Source organism: Artemia sp. Qi Xiang Cuo, chromosome 18 (assembly GCF_049724085.1).
Source record: "Artemia sp. Qi Xiang Cuo chromosome 18, ASM4972408v1, whole genome shotgun sequence".
In the NCBI taxonomy this organism is placed as follows: domain Eukaryota; kingdom Metazoa; phylum Arthropoda; class Branchiopoda; order Anostraca; family Artemiidae; genus Artemia; species Artemia sp. Qi Xiang Cuo.
The window spans coordinates 51,847,043-51,867,757 of NC_142811.1; the positions used below are offsets into that span (position 1 = coordinate 51,847,043).

Sequence of the window (20,715 nt, forward strand, 5' to 3'; positions counted from 1 at the left end):
CCTAAGTGTATCCAAGCTATCAAAGAAAGTAAACAGATTTTTTTTGCGAATGGTATCAACTTATCCATTTCAGGTCAACTACAGGAGGTATGAAACGAAATTAAACAGGATTATTTGTATCCAGATTTTTAAAAGAGTGTATGTTGATAAAAATTGCTGAAAATTTTTCTCCAGCATACAAATAGCAGGCCAAACTATAGAGTCTTAAAAAACGAAAAGATTTGAAGTGTTATTTTCTTTTTCCCTGAAAAGACTATGTCAACATAAAACGAACAGAAAAATAATTAAAAAAACTTTCCACAAAATAAGTTTTTCAAAGAATAGTAATGGACTCCATTAAACAAAAAATGAGCAAAAATAAAATAATCTACCAAGTGTGAAACTACCACAAATCAGTATCGGTAAATAAATGAAACCCAAAACGAACAGAAATTACAGTAAATAACAGAGTCAAACTCAAAAACGAGCAGAAATTAACATATGTTGGGCACAAAACCCCTTTGCTTTTCCAAGGCCAGAACAAAATTTTTACTTTACTGAAAAAAATATAAATGTTTTTACTTTTATAACTTTAATAAATCAAATAATATTAACAGTTTTGATTACTAAATATCAGTAGATGTATATTAAACTGACAATGCACATTCATTTGTATTTTTTCAGTGAAGTGCAAATTTTGCTCTGGCCTTAGGAAGGCATAGGGGTTTTGTGCCCAACTTAGGTTAATTTCTGCTCGTTTTGAGTTTGACTCGGTTATTTATTGTAATTTCAAAAAGAAAGAAAAAGGAGCAAAAATGGGTTTTTATAGGCCAAATGAAAATATTGAAAAAACAAAGCGAATATTTCGAGAGGACAAACGCCTCTCTTCTTCAGCGCGAAACGAAATAATGTATCCAAGGAAAATGCCGAAAAAAAAAAAAAACGCGGAAAGTAAATTTGAAAACAACCAAAAAACCAAAAAATTAAAATATTAATAAAATTAAAAAAAAGCCAAAAATTAAAAGAATTAAAACCAAATACCTAACAACCATAAAAACGAGTTATTCGCCAATATCTGCGATTTGCACAAAATCCAAAAAAATATGAACTGCCATCGACGGATACTAGCGAACAATCGACAAAGATAGGAAACAATTCATTCTCTCAAAAAACAAAACGAACCAGCAATTAAAGAAGTTGGAGAACTATGTTATTTGATTTCGGATTTTAATTAATGCATTTATCGCAGACACCCTTAGAGACCTAAGGGGTTGTTCACGTGTTTGATTAGATGACTGGGAAAGTGGTTCAAGGTTTATTTCAGGGATTTCTAAAGTATCGGCTTCTCTTTTGAGAAAACCGAAATATGACTCATTTATTCTTAAATCAGCGGAATCTCTGTTTAAAGTTAGACCTAAATGTTGGTATTTATAAATTTCAACAGCTTCTATGTAGTGCTGGACAATATCTTTGTTATGCGAAATAAGGCTAGCTTGATTAAACAAAATAGTATGGTCTGGTTTTTCAAAAATGTGCTCTGCAAGGGCAGAGTCAAAATTTTTCTGTTTTTTTCCGCTTTTTAAGTGCATTATTAATTGAACTAGAGTGCTGAGTTAATCTATCCGCTAGTCGCTGATCAGTTCTTCCGATATACCAAAGACCACACGAACAAGGAATTCTGTAGACACCGGAGTTTTCGCCTATCAGGATAGGGTCTTTACCTTGATAAATTTGGGACTTGATAGTTTTTCGGGGTCTATAATAAGTGTAAATGTTATTTTTCCTCAGATTTTTTGAAATATGGTCTGAAACCCCTTTAACGTATGGGAGCCCAAGATAATCTGAATTTTCCCTTTGATTTGTGTTCTCTGTGGGACTATCTGATAATCTTTTAATGCGTTTTACAATTACATAATTTATTAAACTAATTGGATAACCATTCCCAAATAAAATATCTCTAAGGTGGTTGAGCTCTAAATCCAAGAAACGTGTTGAACCATCTTTCAATTCTCTATCAACTAGAGAAATGACAACTCTGCTTTTCACAGCAGGGGAATGATTAGAGGAATAATTTAAGTAACGGTCATTATGTGTGGGTTTTCTATAGACACCAAACTCGAAACAAGAATCATTTCGGTGCAACAGAAGATCTAAGAAAGGAAGACGCCTCTCTATCTCTGATTCCTGAGTAAATTTGAGTTTTGGATCCAAGGAGTTGAGTAAGTGAAGAAAAGAATCCAGAGACTCGTCACCATGCTCCCACAAATAAAAACATATCATCTTTAACACGAACCCAAAATTCAGTTTTAGGAAAACTTTGCAAAATAGCCCTTTCTTCAAGGTCTTCCATGAAGATATCAGCCTGTATTGGAGAAATAGAAACAGACGTTTTGGGTTTCATTTATTTACCGATGCTGATTTGTGGTAGTTTCACGCTTGATAGATTATTTGATTTTATTTTTGCTCATTTTTTCTTTAATGGAGCTCTTTACTTTTCCGTTGAAGAACTAATTTTTAATTAATAACTATTAAATGTTACTCATGTTTGCCTGCGTTATCTCTCAAAACAGGTTAAAAAGGGTACAAATATAATAACTCCACCCACTTTGATCCCTGTTTATATAAACATGGATCTATTTTGACTTTGAGAACGTACAGTTATATAATTGTCTTCGAGAATGTCCTGTTCTAAAATTGTGTTTTGGGGTTTCAATGACAAAATATAATCTGGCTTAAGAAGTTACATTAAATTATAGTCGCAGGTGCACCCTTCAAAAAAGAGTGAGTAGGGTTTGCTGCCCCCAAGAATAAAAATAAGAAAAGGTCAGGAAAGAAATCTTTCAGACGGCCAAAGAAGATTTAGTTCATTCATTTTTAGTTCATTTATTCAACAATTATTATCACAAAATAGGCAAAAAGCACATCCCCCCTCCCCCCCCCGAAAGGCTCCATATCGTAAAATAGTCAGTAGTCTGTATTTCACTAATCAATTTAGGACCACGCGATGCGAGAAACCAATCTGCAACGCTCAAACCTTCAAAATATTATAGATCCAATCGCCGCAGGCCAACTCGCAACCAACGACCCCATCTTCATAATACCAACATAATTATGATAATTAGAATACACCGAAAATATATCAACAATGATAATAATAAATGAAAAGTCTACAATTTGCTACTAAACTTAAATTTTCTTAAATTCTTCTGAAAAGAAATCAAATACCAATTTTAGAAAGTCCTAAACGAATGACTATCTCGTGCCGCAGCTGGTAGCGAATTCCATATCCTTAAACTTACGGTTACCTGATTCCCATTTTAATAATTGATTTAACTTTTTGTTTTATGTTTATCCCTTAACACCTGTTTTATCATTGCCATTGCTTTGACGTGCTTATGCTAGCTTTTGCGCTATTTTAGCCAATAAATCGTATTCAATTCTATTCATGGCTTGTTTCCCTTAGACCAACTTCTTACGAAGAAAATTTGCCTCTGTAAGAACGACCAATGGATACAAATGCACTAGAGGGATTTTTTTTAATTTTTAACCGTTTTCTAAAAAGTGGAAGGTACTTCCATTTTTTACGGCATGACCTGCTCTGAAATCTACACTGTTTTTCTGAATAGAAACCTTTCTTGTGAAAAGTTTCACTTTCTACTTTTCTACTTCACTTTTCTACTTCACTACTTCACTTTCTATTTTTGCGTGGAAATACTTTATAAAAAAGATGTTTTTTCTGTGGAAGCTAATTTGATGTAGTCCATTGTGAAAATATTTAAGCATATCCCTTGTATTCAAACACATTAGCGAAAAAGAATAACGATCCTGGAAAACGTTTTTCATCAAAATACTAGATGTTCTTTAGTATTTTTTGGGTTCTTACGGTTATTAGAAGAGAAAAAAGTTACTTTGCCATAATTATTTTATTTTATCATTAGCTTGATCTCCTACTTAAAGTAAGACACTAGAAGGCACTTTCTTTTGGATTGTATACCCTTTTCCCCTTCAAAGGGCACTCGAGAAATTTTGCTGTATAAATCTAAAACTTTCAGAATTAGGTCAAACAGTGAAAAGCTGTATATACCGTGAAAAATACCAAAGTGACCATGATTTTAAGAGAATATAGTAAAATACGATATCAAATGACTTTGGAAATATTACTGTTCATTTCCAACAATTAACTCGTATTATTGTGAAACCGATTGTTCGAAATTTATTTTTGATCCTTAATTGTCAATAAATAAATCTATTCTCGCGATTGTTGATCAACAGTGCATTTGCCAGAAAAAGCATATGTACCCGTGAGTGTACCCCTGAAGCTGCTTGGCATTGTTCTCTCACTGCTTTCTTTGTACGTGCAAACGTAGGTTGTATTTTCCTACCCTATCTGCTATCTTTCAAGAAGTAATGGGAATAGTAATAACAACTCCACCCCTCATGACCTCATTTGATATAGACAAGGAAGGATGTCGGCATTGAAGAGGTAATATTATATAATGGTGTTTGAATTATCGATATAGAAACAAGATGTACTCAAAAAGAAAGGAATATAAAAAAAGGAATCGTACCTGTCATTATTCAGGAGTGCAATATTAAGGCGATTCCCTTACATTGGCTTAACAACTTATGAAGTTGGTACCAGAAAGGGAAAATGTTGCTTTAGTGGGCGAAAATGAAGGTTTTTACACAAGCTTCCTCCTCCCTGGAAATTTCCAGCATGTGCACCCCCCCCCCCCCCTTAAGAAAGAAATGATTTTTTCGTTAAATCGTGAAAAAGCTCTTTTAGAATGGCCCACTTGTTTTTCGAGTGGTGCACAACCAGTTTTCACTAATGTGTGCAACAACTTATTCTGAACGGAAGTTTGTTTTCTGAAGGAAATCAAAGCATCAAAACCCCCTCTCCCTAAATGTTGCTCATCGGTAAATCCTTACTTTGAGCAACGGTTTAAAATATCCTGTAGATTTTTATTGTACCATTAAAACCTCCTTGTGAGGGATTTGGTGTTACGTCGGTGGTTGTTTTCTACGTGCACATCCACCATACTTCCCCCGATGAGCTATCGGACGAGCCAGTACGGCAAACACGCAGAAATACGACGCGGTTGGACTACCTGGAGGAGGAGACGCCCTGCACCAAGTACTTGAAGAACAGCTTTTTACGACGCTGTATCTTCATTTGCGGCTGTCTTCCGACGGAGGTTATCCCTGAATCCTTATTGATTTCTTTAAAAAAAAAATTAGAAAAAATAATTCTTGGTAGAGAATTTAAGGAAAAGGTTGATTAGGAACACATCAGATACTAGTGGCCTGGTGCTGTAAAAAAAAGGGAAATAAATTCAGTTATGCATAAATTAGACTCTCTTAACTTCCTTTTATTACAATAAAAGACTTGAGTGACTTACGGGACTTGACAAATGAACAACAGAATATACACTTTAGTGTCGCATAATCTATTTTCTGAACACATTTTCAATACCGTATTTGAATGTAAATTGTTTATTAGTAATCAGAAGGTAAAAGAAAATAAGACGTTTTCAAAATTCCAGTAAAGCTTGGAACTGTTCCTGCTTTTATAATGATAGTTTATATAAGATGGGAGAGACTGGCCCTGACTGGGTCAAAAATATTTCAGCACCTTTAGTTTTATGTGCTATTCCAATTGTAGTTTTATGTAGGCCTACTATATATCGAAATGAAACTTCAGAATTTAGCTACATAGTTGAATGTTTACAAGTTTCAAATCCTTGAATTAAAACTGTTCGTGCACTAGGCTTAAAAGGCCTATTTTCACTAACTTGTAAAATCAGGTGCAATGTGAAACACGTCCTCTTGTTTTGAGTACGTCTGTGCCCAGAGCCATATGCAACTAAACAAAGTCATTGATTTTTAAAATGAAATAATATCTCAGATGGCCAATATTATTATTCCAGTTACAAACTACACATTGAAAGAGGTGATGATGACACCTGTCATGACGACCAGCACAAAAGATCATGGAACCATCTTTTACTAATTTTTCAAGGTCTCCTGTGTTCTTTATATATTGGACACATTACAGCCCTATGTCATGCACGGAACACCTTACGAGGTACTTGGTCATAACGCCCAAAACGAGGATCTATCCAATATTTGAAAGTGCAAAAATTCCTTTGGTGGATATTTTTTCAGGGGGTTGGGTTTGGAATGGTGTATTTACTCTATAGAAGGTAGCGGAGACGATACTGCTTGGGACAACAATATTTCAGTACATTTAGCTCAAAGACCACCAGTCGCAGTCTTAATGACTATAATATGATACCTATTAACCCTGAAAGCCTCTTTTGGTCATGGTTAATATAGTAATTCACTTAATTTAAATTTGAAAGCAAAACACACCCTTAATTCCACAGAAAATAAACAAATTAGGGAAAACAGTCTATCAGCGTACCGGAGCCAACTAAGTTTCTCAAAATATTTGTCACAAAATTGTTTTTTTGTGACAAATATTTTATTAACGACAACGCCTTCTATAAAAACCTTATATGCCTCCAGGGCATAACTTAAAACTCTTGCCCTAAGGGTTGTGGGGGAGTGTCCTCCTAAAAAACATATTTTCTATCTGGAAATCAACTCCGCTGAACAAAATGGCTATCTCAAACTTGTGATGGGATGTGTTTGGGGGACTGCTGGGCGTGGGGGGGGGTGCTAGTTGCCCTCCAATCACTTTTGACTATTAAAAAGGGCACTATCCCTTTGAATTTCCAATCGAATGAGCCTTTTTGAAAGTTTTTACGACAACGCCTTCTATAAAAACCTTATATGTCCCCAGGGCATAATTTAAAACCCTTGCCCTGAGGGTTGTGAATTTTGATTGGATGTGTTTGGGGAAATGATGGCCGGGGGGGGGGGGACTAGTTGCCCTCCAATCAGTTTCGACTATTAAAAAAGGCACTAGCCCTTTGAATTTCCAATCAAATGAGCCTGGTTTGAAGTTTCTACCACAACGCCTTCTATAAAAACCTTATATGCCCCCAGGGCATAACTTAAAACCCTTGCCCTTAGGGATGTGGGGGAGTATCCTCCTCAAAATTATATTTTATATCTGGAAATCAACTAAGCTGAACAAAATGGCTATCTCAAAATTTTGGTTGGATGTGTTTGGGGGAATGATGGGCTTGGGGAGGGGAGCTAGTTGCCCTCCAATCATTTTCGATTATTAAAAAGGGCACTAGAACTCTTTCGATTTCCAATCGAATGAGCCCCGTTGAAGTTTCTACGACGACCCCTTCCATATGAAGTGCCTCTGGGAAAAAAATTAATAATAATAAATAAATAATAAAACATTGGAGCCGTATGACCTTTACTATAGGCAACGCTGCAGCGTTGCCTCTGATCCCTGAAAATTTCTTCCTCAGCTCTTTTTATCCTTACTAGAATCAAAAAAACGAATTAGTTCTTCTTTACCATCCCTATACATTGGGCAAAAATAAGAACCTACCTTCGAAATCATCCTTCCCAAATATTTTCTACGCCTCCAAGTTGTAAAAAATCTTTTTTGTCCGTATTACCCACTTTGATTCTTCCATAATAAGCCTTGTCTTACAAAATAATCCCTTCTTCTATACTCGCTTAATTTTAACATACTGGGAGTAAGACGAGGACGCCGATGCCTCATGTTGCCATTTCTGGATCTTCTGTTTCTCTAAACTTGTTTAGCGGCCACCACCTGTATATACCAAAATGAAAGCACAGTATTCAACTTAATATTTTAATGTCTACATTTTCTTATCATCTATATTCTTGAAAAGAAAAGTTCTAGAATCTTGTTTTCTCTCTTCTTTGAAATTATGAAAAATTTTAGATATGAACTTTTTTGCAAATGTTACTCAGCAACGCTGCATTTTCAGTGGCACTAGCAGTTCTTAATTGCATTTGAACCCATCATAAGATACCAAAAGGTCTTCTTTTATCGTCTTCTTTATTTTTGTAGATATAATGTCCAAGCATAGGCCTGCTACTACTACTACTAATACCAAAAATAACAGTTGCACGAGCCATCTGAGACCAACACAGATGCGTGAGCTCCTGCTCCACCCCAAACCATCCAAAGCACTCTTTACACCCTCTAAGACGTTCCAGTTTCCTTTGAAACCTTTCCTATGACCTCTTCTCGCTCCATTCGGGGACGACCTACTTTTTGTTTGGTCCTATGTGGATGGACAGAACGGACGGTCTTTGGTAATCTGTAGCCCTTCATCAGCAAGTTGCGTCCGGTCATCTCAACCTTTCTCGCTTTACAGCCCTAGAAACCGGGATAAAGCCATATATTTCGCACAACTTTTGAAATACGGTCATTTAAATTGGTGCCCAAAACTATCCATAAACAATTCCTTGGGAAAACATCTAACAAACCCTGCTCTATCTTCCGAAGCGCTACTACCCCTCTAATGTATACCATACTGGATATTTGATTATTTCTCTTCTTACAAAAAGGTTAAAAGTCAAACCAACAGTTTACATAATGGAAAGAGACTGAAGAAAATATTGGTTAGGTCAGTTCCTAGATTGAATAATAAAAACCCCAAAACCCCGAACCCAGGTAGTCTTCAAACCCAGGTTGAATAATAAAAACCCCAGAATGGAAAACCCCAAACCCAGGTAGTCAGTTGTATTTGAAAATTATTTCGAAATCCTTGGGCGTAGCCAAAAAGGACTGAAAACAGTTTGACCCTGAAAGAACTTTTGTTGCCTAGTTGAAGGGTTCCTTGAAGTTCAAGTCTTTTTATTTTTGCTTGGTTCCTTAAGCTAAGTTATATAATATTACTTCAAAAACTGATCATTTCGATTAAACTAGATTCAATTTAAATAGTATTATTTTAATCTACCATTGTAAACTCTAAAAACTAATCTGACGGCAAAGAGAGAAAAGGTGAAAGTGCTGAAGACCTTATTTTTGCAAGTTTACGTTTATTCGCGATTTAGTCGCCAGTGTATTTTGATGATTTGAGCGAAAGACTGTTCTTAGCCACTCCATCCCTTCTAATACGAGCATGGGTTTAATTTGGCATGGGTTTAATAGGAATTTAAAACTACAATTGCCACCCACAGTACAGCATTACCCAATAGAATTAGCAAACATTAAAACAAGTTTATTCAATTACCAATTTTGTTTCCTTTAAGTAGAAATTTATAAAATAGTTCAATTTATTTTTTATTTCAGGTTTACTCTTTTTGTGAAAGGAAGAGATCGTCAACTCTTTCAATATGGAGTTTATTTATTGAATAGGAACATTAGCCAGTTGAGACATTATTTGGGCTTGAAAACCAAAGACCTTGGTGCTATTTTGCCAAATTTGGATGAGGTACTCATGCTGCGTTTCTCAAGTCTAGGGTTTGTTTACTATTTTGTTATAGCGTTTAGTTTTTACTTAAATCTTGTTTGGTCTACTTATTACCAATGTAGATGTTACCGCGAATATCCGAAATTGGTGAATGTGGACATTCAACGGTGAATGTCCGAAATACATTTTTTTTTCTCCCTGGATTTGGTCAGCGTTGGCAGTCAACTTTTTCAGTTTAATGCAGGTTCTGTTAGGTTAGGTTAGCTTAGGTTTTTAACCCATCTCTGATGTTTATAACCAAATTTAACCTAACCTAATCTAACATAATCTAGCCTAAACTAACTTTAACCATCAAAGCTTGCATAAGACTGAAAAAGTTGATTCGCAAAGCTAATTGAATTCAAGCAGAGAAAAAGGAATTTCAGACATTCACCAATGAATGCCGACATTAGCCAGTTTTCGAACATTCACGGTAATATAGACATAACCAAAATAACAATCAAACCAGAAAACTATACTACCAAGTCTTTGACCTTTTAGCGACAAACTAGGGTAAATTGTTTTATCATGTCAGGGCATGGTAGGGCTACCTACTAGAGGAGACATCTCGAACTTAATACTGGATTAACAGCTTCATAAGACACTTCACTTCCATTTGGAATGGTCGTCCGAGGGTACCGAGTTCCAAAAACCAGCCTAATTCTTTTTAAAGGAAGTTCGATAGCCACAATTCTTGGGAGATACCTTGGTAAATGGTTTGGCAGTTGCAAATTAGGCCCTAATAAATTTTTTCCAGCTGTTTGTCGCCACAAAACGTGCGATAAAAGTACAAAAGTAATTTAAAGGATTCCGCATAATACTAATCCCCATACTATAAACATTCATTTATAACCAAGATACAAAACTAAAAAATCTACGGAGTAAGAATATAAACGAAAAATTCATACCAAATAAACAAATTAACGACATGATAACGGCTATACGATATTATAATAAAAATTAACGAATTCATCAAATTAAACGAAATGAAGCAAACAGATATGGTGGCGAGGCACGCACCAGAGACAAGTATACGTTGTAAATTTACCAACGTCTTGCGGTTAGCGTCAACGTCAACGTGTTTGCAGTTTTTAGGATTGATTTTATTGTTTTGAGTTTGAAAGCACTTCACCGAGCAGAATTTTGGGTCTAGATCTGTTTCTGAAAGACCTATCATTTAACTCAACTCCTAAGGTTAGTGGGGATTAATGGGAGGTTAGTTAATGGGGAATTTAGCTGCCAAGTTGTCTTGGTAGGGATATGACGATTAAAGGCGGACTGTATGTATTAAAGCGAAATTCGAGCTTTACTCATAAAATAATATAGATAACTAAATTCAACCATCCAGTTTTCAAATTTTAGATGAATTGCTTTTTTTTTTTTTTTTTTTTTTTGTTTTTTTTTTTTTTTTTTTTTTGTCTTCCCATGTTCAATAGCTGAAGATTTAGACTCATCAGTTTCAATAAGTCTTTGAGGAGGCTCAACGAGCATACGAAATTTATTCCAGAGATCATTTTCACTAACAACATTACTGACTCTGACAAATATCCGTCATGAACAGTCTTTTCTGCCATTTAGTCTTCCTACAATTTTCACATAGGGGGATATCATTGAAAATTAGCATATTCCGTAATTTCTAATTTTAGCCTTAAGTTCTAATTCTAATTTTTGAGAAGAAGACGACAATGCTCGAAAGCAAGATCAACTATTCCGGCGGAACTTGCCATAAATTATTCGGACTTGCCATTAACTATTCCGGCGGAACTGTTCCGGCGGAACTAACTGAATTATTTTCTTTTAAAAAAGATCATTCTCTTTGTTGAAGTTTAATAAAATATAAATCTTTGCTGCAGAATTTCTTGTGATTATGTTAATTTTGTGTTAGTTTTTTTTTTTATTTATCGAACTTTGTTTCCAAATTTCACTTCGATGATTGTCATTAAAAAATAACTTCTTCCAGGATTTCCCGTTTTAGCCGTCATTTTTGTGAAGATAAGATTGCTTAAAAAACAAAATTATATATTCCAGTGAAACTAAAAATAATGGGTTAGTTCTTTTTTTGAGATTTATTAAAAAAAACTTTTTCCACAAAATAAGTTTTTCAAAGAAAAGTAAAGAACTCCGTCAAACAAAAAATTATCAAAAATAAAATAATATAATCTACCAAGGTTGAAACTACAATAAATCAGCATCTATAAATAAATGAAACTCAAAACGTACAGAAATTAAAATAAATAACCGAGTCAAACTCAAAAGGAGCAGAAATTAACATAAGTTGGGCGCAAAACCCCTATGCCTTCCCAAGGCCAGAACAAAATTTGCACTTTACTGAAAAAAATATAAATGTTTTTACTTTTATAACTTTAATAAATCAAATAATTTTAACATTTTGATTACTAAATTATTAAGATTATGATTACTAAATATTAAGATTTTGATTAGTAAATATCAGTATATGTATATTAAACTGACAATGCACATTCATTTGTATTCTTTTCAGTAAAGTGCAAATTTTGTTCTGGCCTTGGGAAGGCATAAGGGTTTTGCGCCCAACTTATGTTAATTTCTACTCGTTTTGAGTTTGACTCGGTTATTTATTGTAATTTCTGTACGTTTTGGGTTTCATTTATTTATCGATGATGATTTGTGGTAGTTTCGAGCTTGGTAGATTATTTGATTTTATTTTTGCTCATTTTTTGTTTAATGGAGTTCTTTACTTTTCTTTGCAAAACTTATTTTGTGGAAAAGGTTTTTTTAATTAATTTCTGTTCGTTTTATATTGACATAGTCTTTTCAGGGAAAAAGAAAATAATACTTTAAATCATTTCGTTTTTCAGACTTTATAGTTTGGCCTGCTATTTGTATGCTGGAGAAAAATTTTCAGCAATGTTTAACAACATACACCATTTTAAAAATCTGGACACAAATAGTACTGTTTAACTTAATTTTATACCTCCTCTAGTTGACCTGAAATGGAAAACTTGATACCATTCGCAAAAAAAATCTGTTTATTCTCTTGAATATCTTGGATAGACTTATACTATTTTGATTTGGCTAAATTTTAAGAGCAGAAGTAGCCTCAAAAGTTTAAACATAATACCCTCAGTTGTTCTTTAGATACTGCTGATATGCCTTATTGGGAATTAGCATTATCACAGTGCAATTTGATTTAATCTTAAGGCAACATTTAGTTTTTAAACATAATGGGCAAATGGGAGGGTGGAAGTGGAAGGGGGATTAGTTGCCCTCCAGTCACTTTCGACTATTGAAAAGGGCATCAGCCCTTTCTATTTTCAATCGAATGAGCCCCTTTCGAAGTTCCCACGACAATTCCTCCGATACGAAGTGCCCTGGTCTAAACAACAACAACAACAAAAAATCATTACTAATCACTTTCGACTATTAAAAAGGCCACTAGCCTTTGAATTTCCAATCGAATTAGTCTTTTTTAAAGTTTTTACGACAACGCCTTCTATAAAAACCTTATATGCGCCCAGGGCATAACTTAAAACCCTTGCCCTGAGACTTGTGGGGGAGTTTCCTTCTCAAAAACATATTTTTTATCTCGAAATCAACTAGCCTACGCTAAACAAAATGGCTATCTCAAAATTTTGATTGGATGGGTTTGGGTGAAAGATGGACGTGGGGGGGGGAGCTATTTGCCCTCCAATCAGTTTCGACTATCAAAAAGGGCACTATCCCTTTGAATTTCCAATCAAATGAGCCAGTTTTGAAGTTTCTATGACAACGCCTTCTATAAAAACCTTATATACCCCAGGACATAACTTAAAACCCTTGCCCTGAGGGTTGTTGGGGAGTGCCTCCTCAAAAATATATTTTATATCTGGAAATCAACTACGCAGAACAAAATGGCTATATCAAAATTTTGACTGGATGTGTTTGGGGGAGTGATGGGCGTGGGGGAGGGGCTAGTTCCCCTCCAATCACTTTCGACTATTATGAAGGGAACTAGCCCTTTGAATTTCCAGTCGAATGAGCCTGTTTTGAAGTTTCTACGACAACACCTTCTAATAAATCCTTATATGTCCCCAGGGCATAACTTAAAACCCTTGCCCTGAGGGTTGTGGGAGAGTGTCCTCCTAAAAAACATGTTTTCTATCTGGAAATCAACTAGCCAACACTGAACAATATCGGGATCTCAAAATTCTGTTTGACTGTGTTTGGGGGTCTGACAGGGCGTGGGGGGCTAGTTGCCCTCCAATCACTTTCAAATATCAAAAAAGGCACTAGCCCTTTGAATTCCTAATCGAATTAGCCTGTTTTGAAGTTTCTACGACAACGGCTTCTATAAAACCTTATATGCCCCCAGGGCATAACTTAAAACCTTTGCCCTGAGGGTTGTGGGAGAGTGTCCTCAAAACATATTTTCTATCTGGAAATCAACTACGCTGAACAAAATGGCTATCTTAAAATTTTGATTGGATGTGTTTAAGGGAATAATGGGCGTGGGGGGCCTAGTTGCCCTCCAATCCCTTTTGACTATTAAAAAGGGCACTGGCCCTTTGAATTTCAAATCAAATGAGCCTGTTTTGAAGTTTCTACAACAACGCCTTCTATAAAAACCTTATATGCCCCAAGGGCATAACTTAAAACCCTTGCCCTGAGGGTTTTGGGGGAGTGTCCTCCTAAAAACATATTTTCTATCTGGAAATTAACGGCGCTGAAAAAAATGGCTCTCTCAAAATTTTGATTGGCTGTGTTTGGGGAAATAATGGGCCTGGGGGGGGGGCTAGTTGCCGTCCCATCCCTTTCGACTTTTAGAAAGGGCACTAGCCCTTTGAATTCCCAATCGAATGAACCTGTTTGAAGTTTCTACGACAGCGCCTTCTATAAAAAACTTTATATGCCACCAGGGCGTAACTTAAAACCTTTGCCCTGAGGGTTGAGGGGGAGTGTACTACTCAAAAACATATTTTCTATCTGGAAATTAACTACGATGAACAAAATGGCTATCTCACAATTTTGATTGGATGCCTTTGGGGGAATGATGGCCGTGGGGGAGTGGAGGGGGTTTGTTACCCTCCAGTCACTTTCGACTATTAACAAGGGCAAACGCCCTTTGAATTTCCAATCGAATGAGCCTGTTTTGAAGTTTCTACGACAACGCCTTCTATAAAAACCTTATATGCCCCCAGGGCATAATTTAAAACCTTTGCTCTGAGGGTTGTGGGGGAGTGTCCTCCTAAAAACATATTTTCTATCTGGAAATCAACTACGCTGAACAAAATGGCTATCTCAAAATTTTGATTGGATGTGTTTGAGGGAATAAAGGGCTTGGGGTGCTAGTCGCCCTCCAATCACTTTCGATTATTAAAAAGGGCACTAGCCCTTTGAATTTCAAATCAAATGAGCCTTTTTTGAAGTTTCTACGACAACGCCTTCTATAAAAACCTTATATGTTCCAGGGCATAACTTAAAACCATTGCCCTGAGGGTTGCGGGGGAGTGTCCTCCTCAAAAACAAATTTTCTATCTGGAAATCAACTACGCTGAACAAAATGGCTATCTCAAAATATGGAGGGGATGTGTGTGAGGAATGATGGGAGTGGGGGGCGGGCTAGTTGCCCTCCAATCACTTTCGACTATTAAAAAGGGCACTAGCCCTTTGAATTTCCAATCGAATGAACATGCTTTGAAGTTTGTACGACAGCGCCTTCAGTAAAAACCTTATATGCCCCCAGGGCGTAAATTAAAACCCTTTCCCTGAGTGTTGAAGGGAAGTGTCCTCCTCAAAAACATATTTTCTATCTGGAAATCAACTACGCTGAACAAAATGGCTATCTCACAATTTTGATTGGATGTGTTTGGGGGAATGGTGGGGGTGGGGGTTGCTAGTTGCCCTCCAATCACTTTCGACTATTAAAAAGGGCACTAGTCCTTTTAATTGCCAATCGGATGTGCCTGTTTTGAAGTTTCTACGACAACGCCTTCAATAAAAACCTTATATACCCCCAGAGCATAACTTAAAACCCTTGCCCTGAGGTCTGTGGAGGAGTGTCCTCCTCAAAAAGATATTTTCTATCTGGAAATCAACTACGCTGAACAAAATGGCTATTTCAAAATTTTGATTGGATGTGTTTGGGGGAATGACGGGCGTGGGGGGGGGGGGGATAGTTGCACTCCAATTACTTTTGACTTTTACAAGGGGCACGCGTCATATGAATTTCTAATCGAATGAGCCCTTTTCGAAGTTTCTATGACAACTCTTTCGATCCTAAGTGCTCGGGTATGGAGAAAAAAAAAACACATTGTGCCAAAATTGCTGTTTACGCTAGCGCGCTGCCTATGACTACTCTCCTTTGAGAAGTTTATTGAAAAACATTCATGCAAAGATAAAATATATCAACCTGTATGTTTTCTTTATGGTATTGCATTTTTCAATTAAAACCATTAAAATCAATTAAAAAGCAGATTTTAAAAATGCATAAAAGTTGAAACGAATTGAAATGAGAAATGCAAGTATTGCTCGTGCTCACTTCATCTTTGGCTTTGGATAGTAAAATATAATTAGCAGTTAATTGGAGAGACTTAAGTCTCTTTCATTTATCCCCTTTTTCAAAAATCCAAGTATTTTCCTTAGTATACAATTGATTGCAAATATAATTTTCTTTCATGGTCCCTTATCTCAGGTTTTTAAAGCCAAAAATATTAGGTTTTCGTTGAATAAACCGCATATTGTATTGTATCTATGTCAATATCACTTGCATCCACAAAAGGCAGCATTTTCCGTTGTAAGCCCCCCTCCTCTGTATTTTGACAATAATTTTACCAAAAATCCCATTATTATTTGGAAGTCTTGTTAAACTATCTAAACATTTTTAAAATTAATGATAATTATTCGCAAAAAAAGTATTTTTTCTCGTAGTTTCCTTTTTTTTCAAATAAAAATCTTTTACTTTTGCTTTTTGATAGGGGGTCTGGGTCGCCCCCTTTTTTTAATTAATGGACGCTCAGTTTAGTATCTTCAAGGTGCAAAATATGCACCTTTAATGTCACTCTTATCCAAAAACTTTGTTTAGTTTCATTATGATTTATAATTTAACTTAATTTATAATTTAAGTATAATTTATAATTATAATCAAAAACCATAAATATCTGGACAGAATGTAAACTGCCGACTAGTTTTAGTATTACAAAATGGTTTATACGCATTAAAGATGGAAATTTTATCCTTTATTAAGATATTCAGTAATTATCTATGAATAAATCTATGTCTATTGTCATATTTCGGTTAATAACTACCTGATGACTATTTAATCTCTTTCTGTATTGTCTAGTTGTTAACATATATCAGTTATCAGAATTTGAATTTATGTTTTTTTTTCTCTAATTTGAAGTACTGTGAACTTATAATCAGCTATTAGTAACTTGAAAGCACTGTCCCGTTTGTTAAGATAATTTATTACGATTTAAGTGTAAACTAGCATGCCCGCTTGATTCTATTATGATGGAATGCCACAAATGTCTGAACCAGTGCAGTATTGGCTAATGAACTCTTTGTTTTCAGGAATTGGCACAACGCCAATATTGACACCAGGCGACCAAGCTCTCAAGAAAGTGAGAGCCTATGTGGATATAAGGTACCTAGGCCGTTTGCTCTAGGAGGTCCTCATTCAACTGCCAGTGAGTCTTCCCTAATAAGCAACTTGGGTCGTCCCGGTTCCTGTTCTCGACTAAGTCTAGATTCGCGAAGACATTCCCCTTCCTCATCCATAGCTGGAGATAGACTGCCGAATGGACCAAGGTCAATCAGCGGTCGCAAAAATTCGTTGGATTCGATGCATCAGAGTTTTGAAAAGAGCTATGAACCTGCTATTGGTAATTTTTCTAAGAGCAACGTTGAGTGCAAGAATTCACCAAGAGAAAATGCCATTGCCATTCAGCCTGCTATCAATAAATCGTCTTTGAAAAGCAGTGCTTTTCAAGCAGTGCCAGTGCCAGTGCCAGTGAAAAGCAGTGCCAGTGCTTTAGGCTCATCTTCTCAACTGCATCTAGAGTCGTGTAGATATTCTCCTTCTTTGTCTGTGGTGGGAGATAAAGTATCAACTGAAATAAACTCAAACACTGATCATCAAAGCTCTGTGGACTTGAATTTGGAAGAACTCAATAGTCATCTTAGTACCGAACAAGGAATTAGTGTCCCCACTCTTGATGATAAAGATATCAACTCTACCAAGGAAACCACTATTAATTTTTACAATACCACCAGTGATCAACATCATTCAACCAGTTCAATCAATCTTCCAGAAGACAGTAACTTAGAGCATATTCATGATCCAAGTTTTGCTCCTTTATTACCTAGTTCCAGTCTCCAAGCTCCTGATCATTCCAATTTAAGTGATGTCAATAGGGATATTATAAACGAAGGAGCTGAGACAGGTAATGGTGTAACGGTGGGATTGCTTAGTCCTGGTTTATTAGTTCAAAAGGATCTTGATACGAAATTAGTAAATGAAGCCCTATCTTTTGTTGGTGTAAAAGTCGGTTCTGATCTACAAGATGTCGAAAAGAAATCGAGCTTGTTTTACCTGGATAATGCAGAAACTGTTAAAAGCGAAAAGGTTTCTTTTGAATATCTAACAAATTCAGCCTCTTTACTTAATTCCTCTAAAGGGCACTGTAATGACAGTGCTCTTTCAAGTGCCAATGATGATCTTCATAATTTTTGTAAAAGTCTTGTAAATAGCACTGATACAAATTTTTTGAAAAGAGAACTTTCTTTTGACTCGACTCGCGAATTATCTGTTCCGGCAAATGAGGAAGGAAACAGTGTTAAATGCATTTTTGATTTGCAAGAACATCGGGGAAAAAATAATTCTCGAGTGCCGGCTGCTGAAGAAAAAGTGTGTAGAAGAACTGAGTGTTTATTAAACCCGTTTTCCACTCATGGTCAGGGCTGTAATTTTGGCAAAAAAGAGGATATAAGTGATGTTGATAGGTTAAAAAATTGTAGAATTAGGCTAGATAATCAAGTAGTAGTATCTGTAAGTGATTCATTTCCGTCTTCTTATGATGAAGAAACACGTAGCCGGGGTACGAAAAAAGAAAATACCTCTCAAGGGGTCCACATCCTTCCTTCAGAAAATGTTCAAGAAGTGGATCTGGGAAATATTCAGAATGTTTGTGATAAAAATGAATCTTCACCTTGTTTATCGGCTTCTAACTTGCCTCAGTTTGACTCACCACGATTAGTGCCATCTTTAAAAATAGAGCCACTCTTGGAGGTTTCTAAAAATGTGAATGATGGTAAACTCGAGGATTTAGAGTTGATGAATGATTCTCAACTAGATCAGGTTATACTGAAAGAATGTAATGACCTAGAAGAATCTTTTTCAGATATGAATCTAAGAGTAGAGGCATTAGCGTCATCATTTGGAGCCCGGTTTGGCTTTGGGTCGTTGTAGTAAGGGCTAGATTTTATTAGAATTCGTTTATACGTTGGTATTTTTCTTTCTGTAGTCAATATTTTACTGTTATTGTTATTATTATGTATTTATTACCCGTGAAAAAAGGAAAATACAAAAGATGAGGTATAGAATAAAAAGAAACATATGAAACGGAGCACAAAAAAAAATATAAAATTACACTAGTTCTTATTATTATTTATTCACTGGGTATATACCATTGATAATATAATTACACTAATTATTATTATTTGTTTATTGCCCATCGAAAAAGTGGAATAAAAAATACAGGGTATAGAAGAAAAAGAGAGAGATGAAATACAGTACAAAAAAAACATTATAAAACTACGCTACTTTTTTTATTATTGATACACTAGTTATATTATGATTACACTCGTTCTTTATTCATTAACCGTCGTATACAAAGTATAAAAGGCGGGGTATAGAAGAAAAAGAGAAGGACACTAGTTCATGAATGACCGGATTTAATTATGTCTGCTCTCATTTCTAATTCTGTCGATGGCTGGGAGAGGGCCTATTTAATGACATATCTACGGAGTGTAATTCCTATGTCCTTCTTGTCCATTGCCGTGAAAAATTTCCAGAAGGGAGCCAGGGCTGAGACATGAAGATTTATAATACTGGGAATTTGTTATGGATAAAAAGCCTAAAGATCTTTAGCAACCTCTTCGGCCTACCTTGCCGCGGTGGGGGTTGATCCCTGGGTGCCGTTTTGCTAAGCAGAGCATCAATTCCCTGCGCTGTCATAGAATTATTTTGGAGTAATTTTTTTTTTTTTGGAGAATTATGCTCCTTTGATAAAGCTACTTTTGGAACGGTGAAATTGCAAAATCTGAAACTCTTGATTCCGGGAATACTTTCCTGGAGATGCGGATAAAAATAATTTTGCGTTTGACTTATCTCGATTTACCCCGTAATGATTAATACTATTATAACCGGTTGAGTCTGTTTTAGAGACCCGTAAGTCAGGTATGGGTGTTACATCTCAGAATCTAAATTAATGAAAATCTAAATCGGAACGGATGATGATAAAATCAAAGAATTAAAAATCTTGAAGACAAGGGGTCATTGGCAGAGCCGTTTCTAGGGTTGTTGGTGCCCGGGGCCCTCATTTCAGCGCCCCTTCCGACTAATATATAAGCTAATAAAAGCCGAATCAGAGTGAAAAATTTGATCAAATTGGGAAAAATTAAGCAAGAAAAACCGGTTTTAATTTTTATAATGCAGTGAATACAATAAAATAAACACTTAATTAAACAAAAATACTCCGAATATTTCGGCCCCACGTCCGGGAGCCTTTCTCAATGGAAAAAAAGAAAAGAAAAAAATTAAACAAAAATTTTTATTTTTAAAAACCTTAACTTACATCAAAATAAAAACATACTAAACACAAAAAGAAAAAAAAAAAGAAAAAATATAAATAAACAGGAAACAAAACTCGCATATTAAATAATCACTTCCATTCACTGGCGTATAAACAAAATTGAATGACATTCAACAAATCGAAACAAAATCGAAGACATTCGATTTTGTTTATACGCCAGTGAATGGAAGTGATTATTTAATATGCGAGTTTTGTTTCCTGTTTATTTATATTTTTTCTTTTGTTTTTTTCTTTATGTGTTTAGTATGTTTTTATTTTGATGTAAGTTAAGTTTTTTAAAAAGAACATTTTTTTTTTCATTTTTTTTATTTTCTTTTTTTTCCGTTGAGAAAGGCTCCCGGACGTGGGGCCGAAATATTTGGAGTATTTTTGTTTAATTAAGTGTTTATTTTATTGTATTCACTGCTTTATAAAAATTAAAACACGTTTTTCTTGCTTAATTTTTTGTAAATGGAAAAGCAGTGTGGTCTAAGAAATTATTTGATCAAATTGGGGAATGCTCCAGCCCCCTCCCCCCAAGTCGCAGAATCCAGGTCAGCTGACATGGT

General features: G+C 35.5%; 1 protein-coding gene across 1 annotated transcript in view; it reads left to right on the top strand.

The window, feature by feature from the left end:
• Positions 1-20,027, top strand: part of Uvrag (UV-resistance associated gene) — a 61,556-nt gene extending 41,529 nt beyond the window's left edge. The window contains exons 7-8 of the mRNA XM_089104435.1: positions 9,179-9,349; positions 16,866-20,027. Of these exons, the coding sequence (XP_088960561.1) occupies positions 9,179-9,349; positions 16,866-18,762 (2,068 nt within the window). The 3' untranslated portion in view covers positions 18,763-20,027. The remainder of the gene's footprint in view (positions 1-9,178; positions 9,350-16,865) is intronic.
• The last annotated feature ends 688 nt before the right edge of the window (positions 20,028-20,715 follow it).